Consider the following 21659-nt stretch of genomic DNA (forward strand, 5'->3'; position numbering starts at 1 on the left):
TTTCCTTACTGTCTCTCTGCTGAGAGTCTTGGTACCAGCTTTTGGGAGGTTGCAGCTTAATTACAGATGTGCACAGGCAGCTCTAAACCTGAGTCTTTTGTTCCTTCCTCTGTCTCAATATACCGTGATACCTAGACAAGAGATCACAGCAAGAGATGCTGATAATCCATGTGTTTTTCCAGTGATGGGAACATGGGTTCTGTCTGTGTTGCAAATGCAATCTTACATTTACAGCCTTTCTGTGAAGCTTTTTGCCACAGTATCACCACACAGCTCCCTTAAATTAACATCCCACCAGCCCTCAGCAACAGGGAAAACACAGGGAGCTGGGAGAATGGACATGGAGGCCAAAGAGATGAAATACCTTGCCCAGGGATGCTCAGGGGATGAGTGTTAAGGCCTTGCTGGTTCTCCTGGGCTTTGTCTTATAATGTTGGTGAGGAAAGGTGCCCTGTGGTTATCTTGCTGCTCTGGCAGAGCCCCAGAGACTGTCACCAGTTGAGCACAGAGGGGAATTGACAGCTTTACAGCAGAAATCAGGGCTCCTGAGCTGGTGCACTCTCCTGGTGTGCTGTCACTGCAGGCTGGTGCTGGTGCTGTTGCCTGTAGCTCTTCCATCTCGTGGTTAAACGGGGCCTTGACAGCTGTTTTTCTTCTGTCTGTGATGAGCACAGGTTCCACAGCACAACTCCATTGATTTTTGTGGCCCCGGGTTAGAGGGAGAAAGCTCCCTTTTCCCTGCATCCCTGCTTTTCAGTGTACAGCTGATCACCTCAGCAGGAAGTATTGATTTACTAATTGGGCAGCGATTTCACCTGATTGATAATAAAGTGTTGGACAACCTCCCTGCTGAGCTGCAGCTACTGGTGGATTCCTTGTCCTTTTGCAGCAGATAGTTCCCTGTTGTTAAGTAAACTGGTCTGTTGCCTGGAAACCCAGGAATTACTGTAGTAAATGCTTGGAGACAACAATCGAAGTGTCAAATAGGAACTTTACCCACTGGTGGAGGGGGCTGAGCAGAGGCTACACCTGCACAAGCTGTGGGAAGGGAGCAAGCAAATACCCCAGGCAGCCAAGAGTTCACTTCCCTTGTCTTCCCTGTGTGTTTGGCCTGTTGAATGCGTTAATCCATTGCTGCAGCCAAAAATTCTTCCTTCTCCTCAATCCCCAGCATGGGTTTGGACGCCTGAAGGGACTTTTGAGGCAGTGCTGTTGTAAGGTGTCACCTTTAGGACTGCTGAGTCCCTGTGTTATCACCAAAGCACGCTGGCGTGGCTGTGAGGCTGCTGTTCAGTTCCCTCATGTGCAGAGGGACAGACAGATTTCTGTTCTGTTTTTCTGGAAATACTTGAGATTTGTTACAAGTCCTTACTAGAACTTGCTCAGAGAGGGGCACCCTGGAGGTGTTCGAGGCCAGACTGGAAGGGTTCAGGTTGGACCTGGTCTAGTGAAAGGAACAAGATGATCTTTAGAGTCCCTTCCAATCCAAACCAGTCTGTGACTCTGTGATGATAAAGAGGAGGGTGGGACATGCCAACACCAGTAGCTGTGGACACCCCGTCGTGCCCAGGACCATGGGAATGAGGTATGGAATGACTGGTCCTACACCCAAGAGATTGCATTTTAAATAACTGAGGGTGAGCTTTGCCCAAGGTTATAGAGCAGGACGGTGGCAGAACTTGTGGTGGAAAAATGCTGAGTGAGTTTTTATATTTATAGCTGGCAGTTTAGGGCTGCAGGGACATCCATGTTGGAGTTTGGTGGCCAGGCAAAATGCAGCTACCCTCGCAAAAGCCAGTCTCTGGAGCGGGAGGCTGTGAGGTGCATGTGATGGCTGCAGGACACGGCAAGAAAAGATCTGTTGGGTTTAGACTCATGACATTCTAATATTTTCCCTGGTTTGCTTGGGAGGGGGTTGTGTTTTCAAGCTCTGAATTTAAGCTCTGTTTATAAAATGCTTCTATTGTTCATCAGGCTGTTAGGTTGTTGTTTATTATTATTATTATTATTATTATTATTATTATTTTATTTTCAAAGTGCTGTGTCACCTCATTCATCAGCCTTCAGGCACACAAGCTTCCCTCCTTCTCCCCGCCACCCCTGCAAGAGCATTTGTACAGAACAAAGGCTTGCTTTTAAAAACGCCATGATATTTTGCCACCTTTGTGAAAACCTGTCACAACAATACCTAATTTTGCATGAGACAGAATTTCAAATCAAGCCTCAAGGAAAGGGAGCTGCTCCTTCTGTAATGCACGACTGTCAGTGGCATTGCAGGAACCCACCCAGCAGGAGGAGGGGATCTTAATTCCTCTCTCTTCCCTCTGCCCAGGTCTGAGCTGCTCAAGAAGACCCACGGCAAACGCCGCCTCGCTGAGATCCTGCGCTCTGAATATTCCAGTGGGATGGACACCGCTGGAGCCAAGGTCAAGAAGAAGAGGAAAAAGCAGAGAAAAGCTGGCAACCAGCAGATTCCAACATAAGCCAGGGCCTTCCAGTCATTGGCTGCAAAAGCTGCTTGAGTGCCTCAGCCGGGGGTCAGGGTGACCTGCCAAATCAACTGAGGAGTGCTTCAATTTATCAGGCAAATGTGGGAGGGATCCTGGGCATCTTGGCCTCCTCCCCTTCGTTGGATAGGTCCAAATGGAATGGAATCTAGGCGTGTCCTGTTGTACTGCTGCAATCAAGTGTGGCCTCCTGAAGATGCGCCGTGCTCCTAAGGTGGCTTTTTAGCAAGAAAAATAAAAAAAGGTTAAATATGATTTTCAGAGGAGCGTGGTGTGTGTGCAACATAAAAGTGAGGTAAGAGTGAGCAGGCAGGAGGTGCTTTTCTGTTTAAGGAGCACTCCACAATCGCTTCACTTGGCTGTTTCCAACCAGGTGAAGGTGGCAGGAGAGGTGTCCCAGGAGCACGATGGAGAGGGGAGGCTGCCCTGTCCCGTGTCACTGTAAAGGGAGCACTTCTGCTCTTATCTCAGGTAATGAAGCCACATTGCTGCCACCTCCTCTCCTGTCCTCTGTGCACTGGGGCAAGGTCTGTCCCTGGTCATTGTTAGGCAGAATTGCCACCTGCAATGATGCCAGTGGCAGGATTGTGGAGAGCTCTTCAGTGTGGTGACACACGGTCACTTTGGGGCAAAGCTCATGGGCACAGAACTTCCTGTCAGAACTCCTGAGTTTGGGAACAAACATTGTCACTGTGGGAAGGAGCCAGAGTGCAATGCAGCAGTCTCCAAACTTCTCCTTGCCTGCAGCATGTTGTCATTCCAAATAATGTAACACAGAGGGAGTATGAGATGTCTCACCTCTCTGAACATTAAAGCCTTTGCAGGCTCTTGCCAACACTTGCCAGTAGTGACCCAGCCTTTTGGGGTTCTCTGCCTTGCCTGGGCCTATTTTGAGCTAATGGATTTCTCTTCTTGCTTTTCCCACTTGCCATCCATCTTGTTCCCATCAGAGAACTGGGACACTGGATGTCCCCAAATGTGCTGAGACTGGCACTTGTTCACCATAGTGAACAAACTCCCTTGAGTGGAAGTGCCCCCAAAGCCTGCAGGAGATTTCCCAACCCCCCCAGCTCCTACAGGTGAGCACCCACCTCCCTCTTCATGTTCCTCCCTCTGCTTCTTCCAGCCCCTCCTAGAACACAAGCATGAAGCAGGGCACAAGTGAAAACAGCACAAACCCTGCCAAAACACAACTTCCTGCTACCTGCATGTGTCTTCCTCAAGGAAAGGGGTGAGGAAGAGCAGCCCACTCATGACCTGAGCCAGGCATGTTTAATGCAGAAGCAGAAAATGCTCAAATAGTGGCAATTGCAGATGTCAGAAGGAAAAAAAGTACTGGAAAAGGAGTATAAACAGATGAAAATGATGCCTTGTAAATGCAGAATTGAGGGCACCTACTTCGGGCTGTAGTGAGTCATACAAAGGCTTGTAGGAGAGAAGCAATCAGCCCCAAAGTATTTAATTTCTGAAGTGAAGGTAACTTTTGAGAACCAGAATTTTTATTTCCTCCCAGGCAGTTATAAACACTCTGATTTCACTGCAATACTTTTTTGAACGCTTCTGAAAGATTATAAAAAGGCTCCAGTATCAAATTAACCATGAGAGAGAATGAAGTTACAAGCATTTATTAGATTAAAATAAAATCGCAACAAAGCCCACCTGATTTTGTTATGAGAACTGTTTGGAAGAGCAATCAGGTTTAAGGCAAATGTCAACTTAAACAGAAAAGAAACCCCTGAGGATGAAAATGACTCAGAGTGATGCAGAGAGTGTAAGTTTGGGAATGATCTTGTGCATGAGGGGAAAATACATGACCTTCACCTGGCTGACTGTCACGCAGGAATTAATAGGGACTATTGGCAAATTCATGATAGTGGGAATAAAGGCCAACAGCCATAGGTGAGAAACACCAGGAAATCTCACTGCTGCCTGTATTAACTGGGCATGAAACAGTACAAATGGTTATGATGAATAAAGTGATTTTTTTTTTTTTTAAATTTAAGAGTGCCTTTTCCTTTCAGCTTCACCATCTTTAGTAGATAGGGCTGGATTACTTGTGTGATCAGGGAAAGGGAGAGGAGGAGATTGTTAAATAGGAAAGAAAAGTGTTAAAAGAAATGCACATGCACCTCAAGTTAAGCCAAGTTTGCTTCCAATAAACTTGAAGGCTGATGAGCAAAATGTGTTTGAATTGTGGCTGGATGGGCAGGAGTCAAATTCTGCACTTGGGCAGCTCCAGATTGGCTCTGAGCTGGCTTCACCCTTGTGCACCACTCAATTCAGGAAGAACCTGGTAGGTTTGGAGTTGAGTTGTGCTCAAATCATCCTTTCATTCAGGCAGGGCAGGGTGTGGTGCTTGGAGCTGTGAGCTGCTGTAGAGTTCCATCATTTCTATCACCTGTGAGTCTCCACCACCTGCAGATCACCACCACCTGCAGGACCAGGGTGTTGTGTGTGTAGAGGCTCCCAAATCCTCTGAGCACCCTAATGCCAGAGGAGCTGCTGGGGGTGACAGTGGATTGCCGTGGCATGGAGCAGGTGGATGTTGCCCTGAACTGCTCCTAAATTTGTCCCCTCTTGCTCTGAGGTATGTGGTGTGTGCTGAAGGGGTCTTGGCTGGGTGAGAGCTGCCTGCTCAGCTAGCAGGGGAGGGGAGCTGGGTTTGGCAGTGTCGGTGGAACTGCAGCTTTGGTTGTGGCTTTGGTCAGGTTTGCTTGTCTGGATTGTGGTGGAGGGCAGGGGCCTCACTGCCCTGCAGCCTGAAGTCCCTGTGTTTGGTCTGGAAATAGTGGCACCATGTAACTTTTCTACAAAGCTGCCTGTGAGTCAGGTTTGGGCTTAGTTGGGTTTGCCTTCCCTTCTCTCACATGCTGAGATTGCAGGAGATGCTCTTGTGCCTTTTCTCAGCTCTCTTCTGGCTCTGTCTTTTACCTGTTGTAGGGGTTCACATCCTCTCCGCTGCAACTGGAGCATCTTGAGCTCACGCTGCAAGGCTTTGGATTAGGAAGAAGCAAGGAGGTCACCTTGGGGCAGGGGTCACAGTTAAACACCAGGGGCTGGGTCAGACACAAGGCACAGCACTGGTACCCAACTGCTGAGAAGCACCGTAACTAAGCAGGATAGAAAGCACCAGAACGTCCCTGCTTACAACACCATGTTTTCTCCATAAACCTGGGGAGAGGGCAGGAAAAGCAGCAGCAGTGTTCTGGGCTTTCCATTCTGACATGGTTTTGTTTGGTGCTCGGATGAAGCCATGAAGTATCTCAGCTACAAACAGTGCTGCTGGTTGCAGTGACTTTGTGCGTGCTGGCAGGTCCAGCAGAGCAGCTTTTGTTCTGTGTCTGTTCCGAGGGTGCTGGTCCTGGTTGAAGCTGTGTCAGGAGGGGAGGAAGGTGGCCCTCAAGCTGGGTAGAAGCCCGGAAGGGACTTGAGAGCCAGGACTGTGTTTGGTCCTGGCAAACCCAGTGCGCTCTCTGGATCCAGAGCCTGGAGCTGACAGAACCCAACCAGCAGCAGCTTGTCTGTGGGACTTGGTACCCTGGGGGAAATCAATGGAGCAGAACTGGTGCAATGCTCCAAAGGTTTCCTTGCTGATGCTGGTGCTTCTGAACTGTGCTGGTTTTTTGCTTCATAGAATGAATTTCAACACAGCACAGCCTGTCCCACCCCTGAGGCCTTGCCAGGGTTGTGCCTGCCTGGCACCATCCTCTGGAAACATTTCCAGCCTGCTCAGGGGCTGCTGTAGGTGCAGGGCCGGTGCTGGTGGGTTCTGCTGTGGGACACCAGCTCCCATCTCAGTCCCTGCACACAGGCTGGAGGTGAGGTTGGTCCTTCAGCAGGTTTCGAGGCTGCTGAGATCCTCCCACACACGATGCTGCTCATGTGGCAAGTGCGGTGCTCTCTGCTTAGAGCCTGTGGTGTCTTCCCTAAACTGTTTTATCTTGAAGCTTGACTCTGCTATGAGATCTCCCTGGCAGCGACAGCTCCAGCCCTCACTTCCCCTCTGCTCCCTTCCCACCACACCCGGCACTGCCATTCCCCCTTCCCAGAGCAGAGGACTCTGTCCGGCTCTCTCCTATCATCCTCGTAGCACAAACTGGACCCTGGCACTGTGTTATGGTGCTGGCTCAGACCTGCTGGTACAGGGGAGTTTTCAGCTCCTTCCAGATGTGAAATGGCAAATTTAAATATTGCAATTACAAACGTGTAACGATGCCTTGTACTTCATTAATGTAAGAGGAGGAATCTGCTACGGCTACAAGGACAATTAAATATTAGAGAATGTCTTTGATTCACATTCCTGCTGTGTAAATGGGAGGAAGGTTGCTGTATGCTCCTTGCCTTTGCGCTCACAAAATGAAAAGCACACCCACTGCAAGTTGTCCTTTGATAGATTTTTAATATGATTTTAAAGAGTTTTGTTTGGCCTCATTCTTATTCAATGAGATTAATTTAAAGCACTTATCCCCTGGGTTTAAGTCAATCCATGTAGGATTTGGGACGGGGGTTGTTGCCCGGGGAGGGGGTTGTTTGCAGGCCTCTCTGAAAGACTCCTTTCCCACTTCATTAACCCCGAGCTGGGAGCGACCCCCCTTCCTCCTCCTCCTCCTCCTCCTCCTCCTCCTCCTCCTCCTCCTCCTCCTCGCCCAGCCGAGGCCCGGGGATTTACCAAACTCCCCCATTCACATGCAAAGGACCAGCCCCGTCCACAAAGGCCGGGGGCTCTCGCCCCCAGGCGTGGCTGTGCATTTGGCCGAGCCGACAATCGCCCTCCCCGCGGGAGCTCGGGGGTGCCGGGGCAAAGCTCCCGGGACGGAGCCGGCCCGGGGGCACCGGGCTGGGACCCGGCCCGGGGAGCCGGGGAGGGGGATCTGGAGGGTCGGTGGGTGCCGGGGGGGCTCCGCAGACAGCCGGGCCCGCCGGGGGGAGCGGCCGGGCCGGGGGACCCGCAGCCCATCTGTCGGCTCCCCGAGCCGGCGAGCCGCTGCCCGGCTGTCCCGGGCACCAGCTGCCGGGCCCGCTGGCCGCGGCCAGATGAGCGACACTTTTAAAGGGTGGAAACAATCCATTTTCCAAAGCGATCATTTAAAGCACTTAGGCAATTATACACTTAAGATTAGGGTTATTAATTCACCGCAGTCGCGGCTATCGCCGCGCCGGGCAGCAGCGCCCCGGTCCCCTCCGCTCTCGCCGGCGGCCCCGCGGCCGGTCCCGCATGCCGGCACTGGGCCCGAGCCCCGGGGGGACACCGAGCCCCGGGGAGACACCGAGCCCCGGGGAGAGGGGGACTCAGTGCGATGAGAGGTGGGAAAACTCCTCTTCGCTTTACCCTTTCCCTCGGCGGCGGCCGTTCCGCCAGAGCAAACAAGCGGGAGGGGAAGAAGGGGCCGGCGGAGGCGAGACCCGTTTGTTTGTAAAGAAGTTTTATTTCCACATTTAAAAAAGGGGGGAGCGGGAGCGGCCGCGGCGCCCCGAGCCCCCCCCGCGCCCCCCGCCCGGCCGGGCCGGCCCCGGGATACAGACTGACAAGAATCACTTACACAAATACGCCCTCAGGGTTCACAAATAAATAATTCATATACATTTTGCACCGTATTTACATTCCACCGCTTCTTTTTTTTTTTTCTTTTCTTTTTTTTTTAATTTTTTTGGTTGTTTTTGTGGTTTTTTTTTTTTTTTAGTTTAAGTTACGGACGTCCCAAAGTCTCGCTGGGGCCATCGGCCCGGGCCACCCCACGGTCCTTCCCGGCGGCGGGACCGCTGCCCCGGGGTCGGGGAGCCGGAGATAGCGGGGAGGGTTCTCCCCGGAGCCGCCCGTGGCAGGTGTGGCTCGGCTCCCCTGACTGTTCCTGGGGAGGGGGCGGGGAGGCGAAGCCCCCCCGGAGCATCCGACCCCCGCCCGTGCTCCCGGCGCCGTCCCACGCCGGGGTGAGGGGACATGCAGCGGCCCCGCTGCCCGTCGGGGGCACAAGGGGGTAAAGGTGGCGAGTGCCCCGCGGGGTGGGGGGCAGCTCTGCCGCCTCCGTCCTGCCAAGCCTGTCCTTTCTTCTGGCATTCTTTATATATATTTTAAAAAAAGGAGGGGGTGGTCTCATTTATAATTTTATATATATATATATTTGGGGATGAGCGGGAGTCTGTCTCTTGCTCGCGGCCCCGGAGATGTGGGGTGGCCCCCTCGAGCCCCTCGGGCCGGTGGGTGCCGGCGGGGCTGCCCGGGCGGCCGGGGCTCACCGGGGCTGTGCAGCCCGGGGCAGGACGCCGGGCAGCGGGGGCAGGGGCGGCGGGGGCTCGCTGCCGCCCTGCAGTCCGTGGATGAGGATGCGGGGCACCAAGGGTCTCTGTAGGGCGGGGGGCGGCGCGCTGGGTCCGCGGTACAGGTAGAGGGCGGCGCCGGGGTCCAGGTTGGAGACCAAACTCTGCGGGTAGAAGTAGGGCGAGGGGAACATCCTCTGGAGGGCTGAATAGTTGCCAGCCTCAGCCAGCAGCTCCAGGCCCACCGCCGTCTGCCTTTTCCACTTGGTCCTGGGGGGACAAGTCGAGAGAAGAGGTCAAGGAGGGGAGGGATGCTCCCAAAGCCGCTCCCGGGCTCTTTTTACTCTTTGCATATCCCCTTTCCCCGGGCTCTGCTCTCATTGCGCATCCCCGCTCCCACCGCTGGCTCCCAGGGCCAGTGTCCCTCGTACGGCAGGGATGGGATGGGATTTAATGGGATGGGATGTAGACCCCATTAATGGCGGGAGGGAGCTTATCTCCCCGGCATTCCCGGCGTGAGCGCCCACGGAGCTTTCCCGGAGGCACCGGAGCCACAGCCCGGCTGGGATCCGATGGCGGGATGCGAATCCCGGCGACAAAAACCGCGACTAACATTCCAGTCCCTTCCTGGGGGTGCAAGTTCCAGGTTGTCACACGACCCGCGGATGACCCAGGGGATCCGTGAGCTGAGCGCGGATGCTGCGACCACCGCGATGCTCCGGCCTGAGGCCGCGGCGGCCCCGCTCCGCCGCCCGGGGCTCCGGGACCCCCTCTGCGGGCCGGGGCTGCCGGGGCCAGGCTGGGCCGCTCGGGAGGCTGCGGGAGTCCCGCGGGGGGACACGCGTGGGGCAGGGTCCCGGGGAATTCGTTTGCAGCGTATATATGTATCTGTGTCTAAATGTAAGTATATATACACACACACATATATATATATGCATGTATGTGTATATTTGTATATTTTTAAATATGCGTCTATATCGGTATAGGCATGTGTATATATATATATATTTTTATATATTTATATATTTATATGTTCATGTGCGTGTGCCGGATCTCGTGGAGAAGCCCCTGCCCCAAGATCTCGCCGCTGCCGGGCCGGGCCGGCTTGGGAAGGGGCTGGGAGCACTGGCTCGGCTCCGGCGTGTCCTTGCAGGAGGGATTTGAGGAAAGGAGGGATGATCACACGGTCCCTCGCCGCCCCTAAACTTCCCCGAACCCCCGGCTCGGGAGGATCTTTGCAGATGGAGAAGTGGGACTGGAAATGATGGGGAGGGAGGGCAAAACCCTGGAGTGAGCGAGGGGACAGGGTGGGGGCTGCAGCCGGAGGTCCCTCGCTTGGTGGCAGTGGCAATGGTCGGGGCTGGGGATATCCGGACGAGCCCACTGAAGCCACCACACCACCCTTTTACAGATTTGTCGCTGAAGCGCTAAACCTATTTCCACCAGTAAATTATTCATCATAATAATAATTGTGTAATTACTGTAAAGGGTGTTAATTATTGATGCCCAAAGCAGTAATTGGTATCTATTATTAATGGGCCGATGTGTTATGCTGTTGTGTTTAGCTGGAAGCCCGGTCCTACCTCCCCGCCTTGCCGAGGCTGGGGGCACGGATCGCCCCCCCCCCCCCCCGCCCCACACCCGCCCTGCCTCGGCATCGCTTCTCTTCCCTTGACTTTGGGGTAAAAGGCCCCGGGAGAGGCGGGGACGGGATGGACATCGCCCCTGTCCCGGTGCCAGGAGGGACGGGGTGGTTGTGGGGTGCAAAAGCCCTGCCTGGTTTGGGGGTGCGCGGCCGGGGAGGGGAGCAGGGCGGGATCCCGGCGCTGTGGGCAGGAGGGAACGGTGCATTTTTACCTTCTGTTCTGGTACCACGTTTTCACCTGCGTGTCGGTGAGGTTGAGGGAGGCGGCCAGTTCCATCCTGTCCTGCACGCTCAGGTATTTTTGCCTCTCGAAGCTGCGCTCCAGCTGGGCCAGCTGATGGTCGGTGAAGGCGGTGCGGGCTTTGCGCGGCTTTTTCAGCCGCACCGGGGGACTGTCCCGGGAACTGGAGATCTCTCGGTCCCCTTCTTCTTTCACTGAGCCGAGAGGGAGGAAGAGAGGCCAGGTCAGGGCAGGAAGGGAATTACCCTCAAAAGAGAGGTAACCGAGCAGGGGCTCGGGTCCGAGTGGGGCTCGCGGCACATTTGCTCTGCACCCCCGTAAATTTTAATCCCGGCTGCCCGAGGGAATTCAGGGGCTCCCCGAGCCGGGCCCGACTTTTCCCCGTCCCGAAGGCCTGGGATCGGAGCAGGAACGCTGAGCTGTGCCGAGAGGACCCCCGGCCCGGCCGCACTTCTGCCCAGACCCCCCCGCATCCCCCTCACCCCTCATTTCTCACGGGGCAGGACCTTCCTCTGGGCTTATTCCTCCAAATTCAAAAGCTTTATCGATGCTTGGGTATTTTTTTTTCCTTCTTTTTTTTCGCTCTCTCTCTTTTTTTTTTTTTTACTTTTTTTTTGAACCAAAACAAACAAACCAAAAATGAAAATTGCGAGCCCACATTTTTTTGGAGGGGAACGTAGCCGTGCTGGTCCTGCCTCTACCCTCCGCGGAGGAGCCTCCGTCCTCCCGGGGATGCTGCCGGGGCACGGAACAAACCTCCCTGCTCCAGGGCGCACAACGAAATACTGGGGAAATCACTTCGCAAACCCCTGCCCGGGCTGTTATTTATCTTAAAAAAGGCCGACTGAGAGGGGCTGGCGGCTTTTCGTTAGCGCGGTCGGTACCTACGCGCTGGCGGAGCGATGCGAGAATTTACGCCACAAAATGTTGGAAGGTGATGGAAAAATTACTGAGCAAAAACAAAATTAAAGGGGGAAAAATAAATTCCTGCTTGTGCTCGCCTTCTCCACCCTTCCTGGAGGAGATTATGGAGCAAATAGGCTCGATTTATACAAATCGGCGGCGTTTGGCGGTTTTTTTTTTTACAGGGGTTTATGTTAAATTTGCTGATGGCGGGGGTGAGGAGGGACAGGGCTGGAGCCGAACGCGAGCTGATTTCTCTCTGTAGGAAGACAATAATCCGGCTAATTGAGCCACCGGGGAGCGAAACCCTTCAACCAGAAATCCCGGCTCTGGCCGAGCAGGCAGAACGAGCAGGGGACGATCCTTGAGCGGGGAGATCCGGTCCCGGTTCCCGGGAAAGCGGCAGCCCCGACCCCGCCGGACCCGGGCAGGGGGGTCGGTCCCGCTCTCTCCCGGGAACGGCCCGAAAGTTTGTATGGACTTTTCTGAAGAGAAAAGCGGGTCTGGCCTCCAGCATCCCGAGGAGGAAAATCGCCCCCCGGCCCCTGGGCTCATCCTCGGCTCCTAAAAAGTTCCTGCTCGCCAAAGGGCTGCAGGAACGGCGGCGACGGCTTCCCTGCTCGGTTCGGATCTGCCTCTGGCTATTCCTAGCTTTTAAAAAAAAATTATATATACATATATAAATACATATATGGATTTTTTCGGCACTTTGGCCGCTGGGGTTAGGCCCAGCTTCGCAGCCCCTTTGCGGAGTAAATCTGGGGCGTTTTGCCCCCGGAAAGGCTATTTCCAAAGCAGCACAAAAAGGATCGCGCTGGGAGCGGGGATCTTCACCCGCTCCTCCACAGATGCGGGGGTTTTACCCTCTTTGAAACTGTGGTTTCCTTCCCATCTAAACTGTGGGGGTTTTTCCCCTCCACTTAATCAGGTCTTTTTTCCCCTCATTTAAGCAGTGGGGTTTTTCCACCCCCCCCCCGATTTAAGCCGTGTTTTCCCCGCAATTTAAAGGATTTCCCCCCCCCCCCCCCCCCCCCATTTAAACGGCATTTGCAGCGTGGCCGCGGCTGTCCCGCCGCACGGACAGGAGAGGAACCGAGCGGCGCCGGGAAACGACCCCCACCCAAATCCGGCTCCCCCAGCCCGCGATCGGCCGGCTCAGGGGGATGCGGAGAACCCGCTTTTCTTCTCTCCCCTCGCTTCTTTCGCGTCTCGGCGCTTTGGGGCAAGGGGAGAAGAGCTGAAGGAATTCGGGCCGGGTGTAGGAGACTAAAACAAACCAAGGTTGGAATCGCGGCTGTTTTCAATGCCGGCCCTGCAAAGCGTTGGGGCCGATGCTTCCTCCCGGGGCAGTTCCAGCCCCGGCACCGACCCCGGGCTCCATCCCCCGTTTGGAGCTAAAATCCCCCCGTGACGTCCAGAGCCTGCCGCCGCCTTTGGAGGCTTAATTGGGTGAATATTTTTTCTTCCATGAACCAGATTTCAGCCCAGCGGCTCCGGGCTGGCCCAGGGTGCATTTGCAGCCGGGACGGAGCTCAGCCTGTCCCCCTTTTTTCCTGCCAATCCCCTCAAATTCAGCGGCCCCGTAAGGTGCCATCGCCTCCCTTTTCTCCCCCCGGCTGGATACCCTCTCCTTTCCCTCACAAACAGCCGGCGAACAGTTTTCCCGGGGAAAAGTTTTGCAGGGGTGATGAGGGTGGGGTGGGTGAAGGCACTCGGGATAAACTGCTCAGGGGGGTGAGGTCTGACCCTAAATCCTCCCGTGCTGTTCCTGTGCCTCTCTCTGCCCCGACTGCTGCAGGGGGAGGCCGGGAAGGGACTGGGGGGGCCCGGGAGGCCGAAGCCCCCAGGCTCAGGGCGAGCAGCCGCCTCATCCAGCCCCACGCCCCGCCGGCGCTGTGGATGCGGCCCGGGGTTCCCTGTCTGTAATGCTCGGTTTTGAACGATTTCCAAAATAATAATACAAACAACAAAAATCGAATCAAACCCCACCGACTGGCTTGCTCGTTTCTCACAGGAGCAGAAGAAATACCTGGCAAATGCATGATTATTTTATTATGGTTTTGTTTTGGTTCGTTTGCTTTGGTTTTTCTTTTTTTTTTTTTATCCGCAGGCAAAAATCCGTCTCCGGTTCTCCTTTCCCCGCGGGTAGGAACGGCACAGCCGGATCTCTGCGGCGGAAGGCAGCCCCGGCGCATCACCCGGGCGCGTTTAATGAAGCACCGATTGCCCCAACCCCTTCCACCGGGCCGAGCCCCACGGAGCCCCGAACCCCCAAGTTTCCTCAAGTTGGTGCCGACCCCTCGGTCATTTCGGGAGCGACCGATACCGTGACCTCCCCCCCCCTCAGCGGGGCGCGCCGGAGCCGGGTCCGCAGCGAGATCCCAGAGCACCGGGAGACCCCCGGGCCGCCAGAGGCTGTGGGTCCGGGCCGCCCTGCACAGCCCAGCAAGGTGAGCGGCTCTTACCTTTGTACTCCGAGTCCGAGGAGGAGCTGCTGGTGTTTTTTTCCATTTTCTCCCTAAAATCCTCGCCGGGCTTGGTGGGGATCCTGCCCGCCGGCTCCTGCCCGCCGTGAGGTCCATTGGTGCTGGAGTAAGGCGCGCAGGCGGCCAGGGGCTTGCAGTCGGCCAGGATGTCTCTGATGAGGAAGGAGGAGGTGACGGTCCGGGACTGCGAGGGAGCCGAGACCTGCCCCGGCTGGAGATGCGCATCCAGGCCCGGCCGCGGCACCGCCGCCTCCAGGCACTCGCGGCCCGGCGAGCGGGGCGAGGGGCACCCGCTGCTGCCCTCTGAGCGGGGGCTCAGCTCCAGCGGGGACCGGCCGTCCCCCACCAGCGGGTCCCCCTTGGGCACGGCCGGACTGCCGGCTCGGTGGGAGAGGATGGAGTCGATCCCAAACCCGGTGGAGCCCTCCATGGCCCCCGCGAGGTGCCGGCGCTCACACGGGCATTGGCGGGGAGGGCGCGGCGGAAGCGGTTTGATAACGATAATTAACAATAACAGGAGGGAAAAACAAAAAGGCGAAAGAAAAAAAAAAAAAACCAACAAAAAAAAAAACCAAGGTAAAAAGAAAAAAAAAAAAAGAGCAAAGTTCAGTCTGGGATCCGGGCAAGAATTGCTGCAAGGCTCTCCGAGGCGCCGCGCGTTAGATCCAGGGCTGCTCCGTCTTCAGCATCGCGCCCAGCTGTACTCACAGACAGACAGACAGGAGAGGGGGGGAGAGGGAGGCAGAGTCAAACTTTGGCCGCGAAGGGGGTGGGGTGAGGGGGGACGGACCCCAACCTCACCCGGGGTCCCGGCCACCCCACCCGTGCCCGGAGCCGCGGCGGCGCGGGGCTGGGGGGCAGCCCGGGGGCTCCCAGCCGGAGGTGGGGAGACAGCGATCGATAGTGAAGGCTTCGCAGCGCCTTAACCACTTAATGATCCAGAAATCAATGGGGAAGGGCGAGGGGAGGGCGGAGGGGGTGGCCAGTCGCCGGGCCGCCGCGGCGCCCCCCTTCCCCGCCAGCACCTCCGACAGCGCCGGGGGGGAAAGCGGAGTCACTCCGGAGCCTGCGGCACCTCGGACAGCGCCGGGGGGGAAAGCGGAGTCACTCCGGAGCCTGCGGCACCTCGGACAGCGCCGGGGGGGGAAAGCGGAGTCACTCCGGAGCCTGCGGCACCTCGGACAGCGCCGGGGGGGAAAGCGGAGTCACTCCGGAGCCTGCGGCACCTCGGACAGCGCCGGAGCCGCTCCGGAGCCGGCGGTGCCTTCAGCACCTCGGACAGCGGCGGGAGCGCCGTGCCCTCCCCGAGGGGGGGAACGGGGGAAATGGGGAGAAAACCTGAACTTGGGCCGCCCCGGCTGGGGGACCCCGGCACCCCCCACCCAGCCCGTGCGAACGCGCCCATTGGCCGCCAGGCGTTTTGGGGGATGTCACTCCCCAGCAGACGACACCTTGGAGCTTGATTAACGGGAATTAATTGTCGCCCGGATCCCCGCGCTTTCCGGGCGGTTTCCGCCCTCTTTTGCTGTCATTATCCCGCTGATGGGGCTCTTAATGGGATGATTAGCCGCGGAGGGCGGGGGGGTGTGGGTTGGGTGGGTTGTCGAGGGGTTACTGCTTTCTGCGCGCCTCCCCCCGCAATTAGCCGATCTGCCGGTCCCTCCCGAGCAGGGAAAGTTTTGCTGGGCGATAAAATTAAAAACAAAAAATTAGGAGAAAAAAAAGAAGAAATGAAAAGGGAAAGGAAAAGCACCGAAACCCTCCCAAAACCCCCAGCACTGAGGCGGCTGCTCTGAGCCCGAGATGAGCCTCGGAGCTGCGAATTTCGTTGTATGCCCTGGAAATCGGTTGTGGCCGAGCAGAGAGGTCCGCGGGGCCGCCGGGCAGCCGCGCCCCCCGCCCAGCGCTGCCGGAGCGGCGAGGACCGGGCATCGCTCTGCCCGCTCTGCCAGCGCCCAGCGGCGGTACCTACTGGTGCAACTGGGAAGGGACCGCACTCAGAGCGGATTTTTTCTGTCGTCAATCGCATTTTAAATAAAACCCCGATGGCCTCAGGCAGGGCTGCCCCGTCCTGCCCGTTTCTGCCGGAGACACCAACTTTCCTCCCTCTCGCCCCGTCGGGGGAGTTGCTGTTGTTGGTCTCCCAGGCTGGAGAAGGACAGGCTCATGCAGGATTCCCACCTTCTCACGGTCAGACTGGCTGCTGTCTCCTCGAGGGTTTTTTAGGGACTTTTCCCGTGGATAGACCCTTCGCCGCGGAGATAGGAAAATGTCCACACCCGGGTGCGTGAAGCTGCGTCACTTTAAAGCGATGTCGCTGGTTATTTCTCAAATACTCGATTTCTTCTGTTCCCCACCTTCCCGGCCAGTCAGCTGCATCTTGTCCCTCTTCCAAAGCCGCCCTTGGCCGGCAGCTTGGAGGCGACCAAGGAGAGGAGAGCCCCCCTGGGGAAGCCCGGCTGCCAGCTGTCGGGCAGCGGCGCAGGCAGGGCCCCCCGCGCCTCCTGCCCTCGGCCCTGCAGGCTCGGGGCCGGCTGCGATCGGGGCAGCGGAACAAAAGAACCTTAGAGGAGGACAAGCCCAGGAACAAAATCGGCATCAGCCCCGGTCCCAGCCTGCCCCCACCTCGGGGATGCAACACGCCCGTGCTGGGGGTGCTCGTCCTCCCTGTCCCTGGGTGTGGGGTTCCTGCTGCTGCTGCTCTGCCCTGTCTCCCTCCCAGCACAGAGGTGCTGCTCCAGGACCTGGCACTGGGGGCCAGGTCAGTTTTGCAGAGTCCACCGTCCACAAGGCTGGGCCAAGTGTCCCTTTGGACTGGACCGGAGCAATGGATGTGCAGGAGCTGGGCCCAGTAAGAAGCGGTGCCAAGACCCCAATGGGGTTTCCCAGCTATTTGCAGAGTTTGTGTTGGTTTTTGGGCTCTGGCCTCCTTATTCAACCAGGAGACCACACTTGGGCTGGAAATTGGCACTGGGATCAGGACCAGCACTGAGGTTGTATTTGGGACCAGGAATGGGACTGGAATAGGCAGCAGGGCTGGGAGTGGGATTAGAGTTAGGATTTGGATCAGCCATGCAGTTTGGGCTGGTGAGTTTGTTGCTCTTGACCTGCCTTCAAATAACCACAAGGAAGTCCCCAGATCAGACCAACTTCCCGATGATGTGCAGGATTTTGGGGGGTATTTGTGTGGGGGGTACAATCCTCATCCCAGAGCAGGTTCTGTATTGTGCCATGTCAAGCCAAGGCCCTGGGGACAGGGACTGTCACTCCTAGGCCATACTTGGAGCTCCCAGCAGCTACAGATGCACTTGCTACTCATGTTCTAAGGTCAGTGTGGCTGACATTAATGTTATTATTACTATTATTACTATTAATGCTGCTGTTTTTATTAAGTTGTTTCAAAATAAACGCCCCAAGGCAGCATTGTGCCCCATTCTGCCCATATGTGGTGTCTCTCCTACCTCACTGGGCACTGGACAAGTGGGGTTCCAATGATTTTTCTGTGGCTCCCAGCACAGACAGGAAATCCTGTCACACACCAAGCAGTGCACACTCCTTCCTCTGTGTGTCTGCCCTTAAACCCCATTTTCCAGACTGCTCCTTCTCACAAATACATCAGTCAAGAGGAGATCCCTGATGCCATCTGCATTTACAGTCACCTCCTCACAAGCTTCAGTCACAACCCAGGGGTGGATTTAGGACTGTGACAGCTTTGGGAGTTGCTGTTCATCCCACCCCGCTGGGTGCTGCCGATGGACAGGGCTGGGCTCTCCTGCACCTGTCACCAGGGCAGGTTTGGCCCTGGGGTCAAGAGACAGGGCTGACCCAGGTGTGCCCAGAGGTTTCGGCTGCGGGACACCTTCCACAGCTGGGCCAGGGACTGCTGAGCTGTGATGAGCAAGAGTTAATCCTGAAACATCTGCTGGTGATGCACAGCCCAGTGTCCTGGAAGGCTCTGGCTGAATCTGGTCCGGAATTCCCCGGAGGCTCTGCTGCCCTGAATCTCCTCCTGAACGCCGGCTGGGTGCTCAGCAGGCCCAGGGAGGGATGCTCGGCAGCGACAGGCTCCGCTGGGATGCTCGGTAACGAAACGAACAGGAGAGAGAGGAGGGCTCGGGGTGGGGGCAGCAGCAGAAGGGAAGGGGACAAGGAGAGAGAGGAGGGCTCGGGGTGGGGGCAGCAGCAGAAGGGAGGGGGACAGCCGAGGCGGGGCGGAGGCGGGCCCGGCGCGGGGAAGCCGCAGCAGCGGTGCAGCCCCGTTACCGGTGGGTGTCACTGCAGGACAAGCGGCGTCCGCGGCGGCGGGGCCGGGACCCCAAGCGCGGCTCCGCCGGCGCACGGGCAGCGGGACACGCTGGCCCACGGCTCGGAGGGGTCAGGGTCGGGCGGGGAGCGCTGGGTGCGGGCCGGGGCCGGGGCAGGGGGTGCCCCGCGCTGCCCCCGAGCAGCCCCTCCGAGGGGCCACACCGGGGACATTTGCGGCAGAGCCTTCCCCAGGATTTCGGGGGCAGCGGGGCAGATCTGTCGGCTCCGAGCCCCACTGAGAGGTGTCTCCTGAACGCACTTCGTTTATTTGGCTGATGTTTTTTGGGTTTCTGGTCTCTTTGCTGGTTTCCTGGGTCTGTCCCAGCCGGCAGCTCTACAGGGGCTTGGTGCACACCGTTCTGTGCCAGCCCTTCCCAGCCGGGCAGGACTCTCTGGAGGTGCTTCCTTCCCTGAGCACACCCCAGGGACCTCAGTGGCTGCTGCAAGAGGACACTGATGCTGTGGCTGGGCTGAGAGCTGGAGCTGCCCAGCAGGCAGAAGGACAAACCTCGTGCCTGTATTTCTCACACACTTGTAAACAGTGTCATTTTTAGCAAGACAAGTCATTTAAGGCCCAGCTTCTTCCCTCCCTGGGAGGTGGGAAAGGTCTTTGGTTATAATCCACCTCTGCCAGCTTGGCAAACCCTGCTGTTATCCTCCTCATTATTTTAGATGGGTTTTATTTAGAGGCCTGTACTAAAAAGAGGCAACCACATACCAGGGTTTTCCCCGGTGTGGACCAGGTGATTTTGTTCCTCCCTCAGCTCAGGTGTGGGCAGGGTGGAGTTTGTTACAGCGTCTTCCTTATAAAAGGGCAGTTTGAGGTACAAGCTGCCCTAAGGAGGGAATGTGGGAAATGTGGGAGTAGCTGTTGGGGAGCCGTCAGTGTCCTGAGGGGTAAGAAAAGCTGCTCTTGCAGTTTACTTTATTGTTTCACCTTGAGCAATATAGTGTAATGTTGCAAAGATCTCTTCTCTTTGAGGTTTGGGTTTCAAGGTTTGGGTGGAAATCTGAGGGGCAATGAGCCCTGAGCTCAGCATGGGTTCTTCCTGTCCTTTGGCTGATGGTGGCTTTATGTAGGAGGGCTGGGCTAATCCCAGTGCTGAGGTGTGGGGGCAAAATCATGCTGGGCACATCCACCTGAGCTCAGGGTGCAGTTGGGCTGCCCAGCACAGCAGATCTCATCTCCCAGAGCTCTGGGGTGAACACACCTGAGCTCTCCAAGTGCCAAGGGAATGGTGAATATGAAAACTGGGAGTTAATTTGGCTTAAAAAGTTGGTACAATCTGAGCTGTAATGGCAGATGTGAGAAGCAGACTACATAAGAGTCATTAATTATTCCTTTAGCAATAATGGAGATGCACAGTTAAAATAATGACACCTTTTACCAAGTGGTATTTGAGGTGAAATGCTCTGTTGGAAGGAGGTGGATTCCAAGTGTGTTGGTTCCTGACTGAACCTTTGCTGTCGCCTGTGGGTTTGGGTGCTGTGATGTTGAGTTGGTGTTGGTAGAGTTTGAGTTTGTTCAGCAAGTGCTTGAAGAAGCTCAGCCCTGAGGCACTCCAAGCACCAGCAGCTATTGCAGGGTGAGTGTGGAGCTGGCTGGAGCCACCTTCAAGTGAAGGCACTGCCTGTGGTGAGGCCTCAGTTTGGTAGAGCACTTAAAGCAGGTGTTTGGATTCCATCACACAGGCAAGGCAATGGCTTTGCTGAATCAGGCACTGATGGGAAGATTTTTTTTGGCAAAGAAATGGGAAGGACTGATGAGATTTTACAGATTTGATATCAGCCAGGACATGGCTGCATCCAATCTATTTGTTGAGAACCAGCAGTGAAGGTGCCTGTCCTGCCTTCCCTGTGGAGCTGTGATGGTGTGAGCACTGCTGTGCTCCTCAGTGTGATGAGAACTGCGGTGTTCAGGCTGTGTTGTACACCTGACACGAAGTAATGAACAGGCTAAGACACAATCATTCCTCTTACATTTATGATTTATTTGGCTATATCTGCATTAGCATAACTGTAAAACCAGAGAGAAAGTCTATTGCCTGTGGAATCCCAGGGTCCAAGGGCTGTGCCCAGCATGGTCCTTGCTGTGGGGGCCCTCTGGGGAAGGGGACCACTCGCAGGCACTTCTCAGTGGGCGGCACTGAGAGCCTTTTTACGAGAGTCGGGGTCTGGAAAAGTCCTGAGATGAGGCTCAGCCTATGAGGAAAGGAGCAGAGAGAGGATTGGTTACAGCCAGGAGCCAGCCACAGAAAATAGGTTGAAGCACAGACAGGGAGGAGACTGCACATTGCAAAAGGGCTTTTGCCTGACTGGGAGATGTTGCTCCAGCTGAAGTTAAACACTTAACCTGCTTAAGATGAAGAGTAGCTTTCTGATTGACCTCAGCAGATTCTTATCCTGCTCTAGCAACAAAACCCTGTAATTTTATTATGGTGGGGTTTTTTTGGTCTGATGTTTCAAAGGCTGCATGCCCTAAGGTGGGCATTGAAATAAATATGCCTTGTTTTCTACAACACAGGACTCATGTGCCTCACTGAGGGGCCAGGATGGGCTCAGAGCTCCCAGGGAAGCTCCTGGTGAGATCAGGGGCTCTTACACGACCTACCCTAAAAACACAGAAGCAGCAGCTCCCCAGGAATCACCTTTGAGTGGGGACAGGGTGAAAAAATGCCCGTGACCATAAACAAAAGGGAAGTAATCTGGGGGAGAAAGCTCCCAGGGCCCTTTGGGGTGAGCAGAGGGGCTCGCTCACAGCTGTGTGAAGCAAACCTGCAGTGACTGAAACTCGAGTGTTTTCCATGGGGGGCCACAGGCTCTGCCTGCCCCAGCACAATTCCCTGTGCTGTGCATCTGCCTCGCGTGGCTGTGCTGAGCTGCCTCCTGCTTCCCCCCCACCCCCTGCTCAGGCTGGCTGGATGTCAGGTTTTGCATATGTAAAAATACAGAGCAGTCTTTGCCCTGAAAAGCTTGCTAGTGATCTCATTAATCAAGACAAACAAAGCGTATTTAGCTATTCCCCCTCTCTGGAGGAAGGCGTTCAGGTACTTAAATATGCATTTGAGTGCCTAACTTCAGACAGCTGTTTCTGGATGTTTTTGCTTTCTCATAAATAGCAGCAGTGGCATAACTCCTCTCTGGGAGGGAGAGGTGGGGGAGGCAGAACCAGGGGCTGCTGAAGTAGGTGGGTAACCCCAGAGAGCTGGCAAGGACAATCCCTGGTTGTTCCAAGTCCAACCTCCCATTAAAGATGCAGCAGTTTTTCCCTTGGAGCTGGGATTGTTAGAAAAATCCAGTGCTTGCAGGTAAGGACA

The 21659-nt window shown here is 55.9% G+C and overlaps 3 protein-coding genes across 5 annotated transcripts in view; 1 reads left to right on the top strand and 2 right to left on the bottom strand.

Moving 5' to 3' along the window:
• The window catches only part of DDX31 (DEAD-box helicase 31), a 43608-nt gene extending 40846 nt beyond the window's left edge, over positions 1–2762 (top strand). Inside the window, exon 20 of the mRNA XM_048325217.1 lies at positions 2333–2762. Within this exon, the coding sequence (XP_048181174.1) occupies positions 2333–2483 (151 nt within the window). The 3' untranslated portion in view covers positions 2484–2762. The remainder of the gene's footprint in view (positions 1–2332) is intronic.
• Positions 2763–7754: 4992 nt separating this feature from the next.
• Positions 7755–16548, bottom strand: BARHL1 (BarH like homeobox 1). Of its 3 annotated transcripts, none has more exons than XM_048325994.1 (4): positions 16219–16548; positions 14017–14735; positions 10620–10842; positions 7755–9032 (listed from the first exon to the last, which is right to left on the bottom strand). In XM_048325994.1, the coding sequence occupies exons 2-4, from the start codon at positions 14465–14467 to the stop codon at positions 8738–8740; spliced, it is 969 nt and encodes a 322-aa protein (XP_048181951.1). In that variant the 5' UTR covers positions 14468–14735; positions 16219–16548; the 3' UTR covers positions 7755–8737. The 3 variants fall into 3 exon arrangements, with proteins under 3 accessions (XP_048181951.1, XP_048181952.1, XP_048181950.1); XM_048325995.1 differs by lacking the exon at positions 16219–16548 and adding an exon at positions 15489–15562; XM_048325993.1 differs by lacking the exon at positions 16219–16548 and adding an exon at positions 15113–15325 and having other exon boundaries at positions 14017–15062.
• A 3764-nt stretch (positions 16549–20312) lies between these two features.
• The window catches only part of CFAP77 (cilia and flagella associated protein 77), a 57164-nt gene continuing 55817 nt past the window's right edge, over positions 20313–21659 (bottom strand). The window contains exon 6 of the mRNA XM_048325075.1: positions 20313–20544. Within this exon, the coding sequence (XP_048181032.1) occupies positions 20476–20544 (69 nt within the window). The 3' untranslated portion in view covers positions 20313–20475. The remainder of the gene's footprint in view (positions 20545–21659) is intronic.

Source organism: Corvus hawaiiensis, chromosome 21 (assembly GCF_020740725.1).
Source record: "Corvus hawaiiensis isolate bCorHaw1 chromosome 21, bCorHaw1.pri.cur, whole genome shotgun sequence".
Classification (NCBI taxonomy): domain Eukaryota; kingdom Metazoa; phylum Chordata; class Aves; order Passeriformes; family Corvidae; genus Corvus; species Corvus hawaiiensis.

Bases quoted from the DNA above. Each gene is read 5' to 3' on its own strand.
- BARHL1 (XM_048325994.1), bottom strand. From the start codon at position 14,467: ATGGAGGGCTCCACCGGGTTTGGGATCGACTCCATCCTCTCCCACCGA. The intron at 10,843-14,016 runs GTAAGAGCCGCT...CTCTCGGCTCAG, and splicing joins CTCGGACTCGGAGTACAAAG to TGAAAGAAGAAGGGGACCGA. The intron at 9,033-10,619 runs GTAAAAATGCAC...TTGTCCCCCCAG, and splicing joins ACGTGGTACCAGAACAGAAG to GACCAAGTGGAAAAGGCAGA.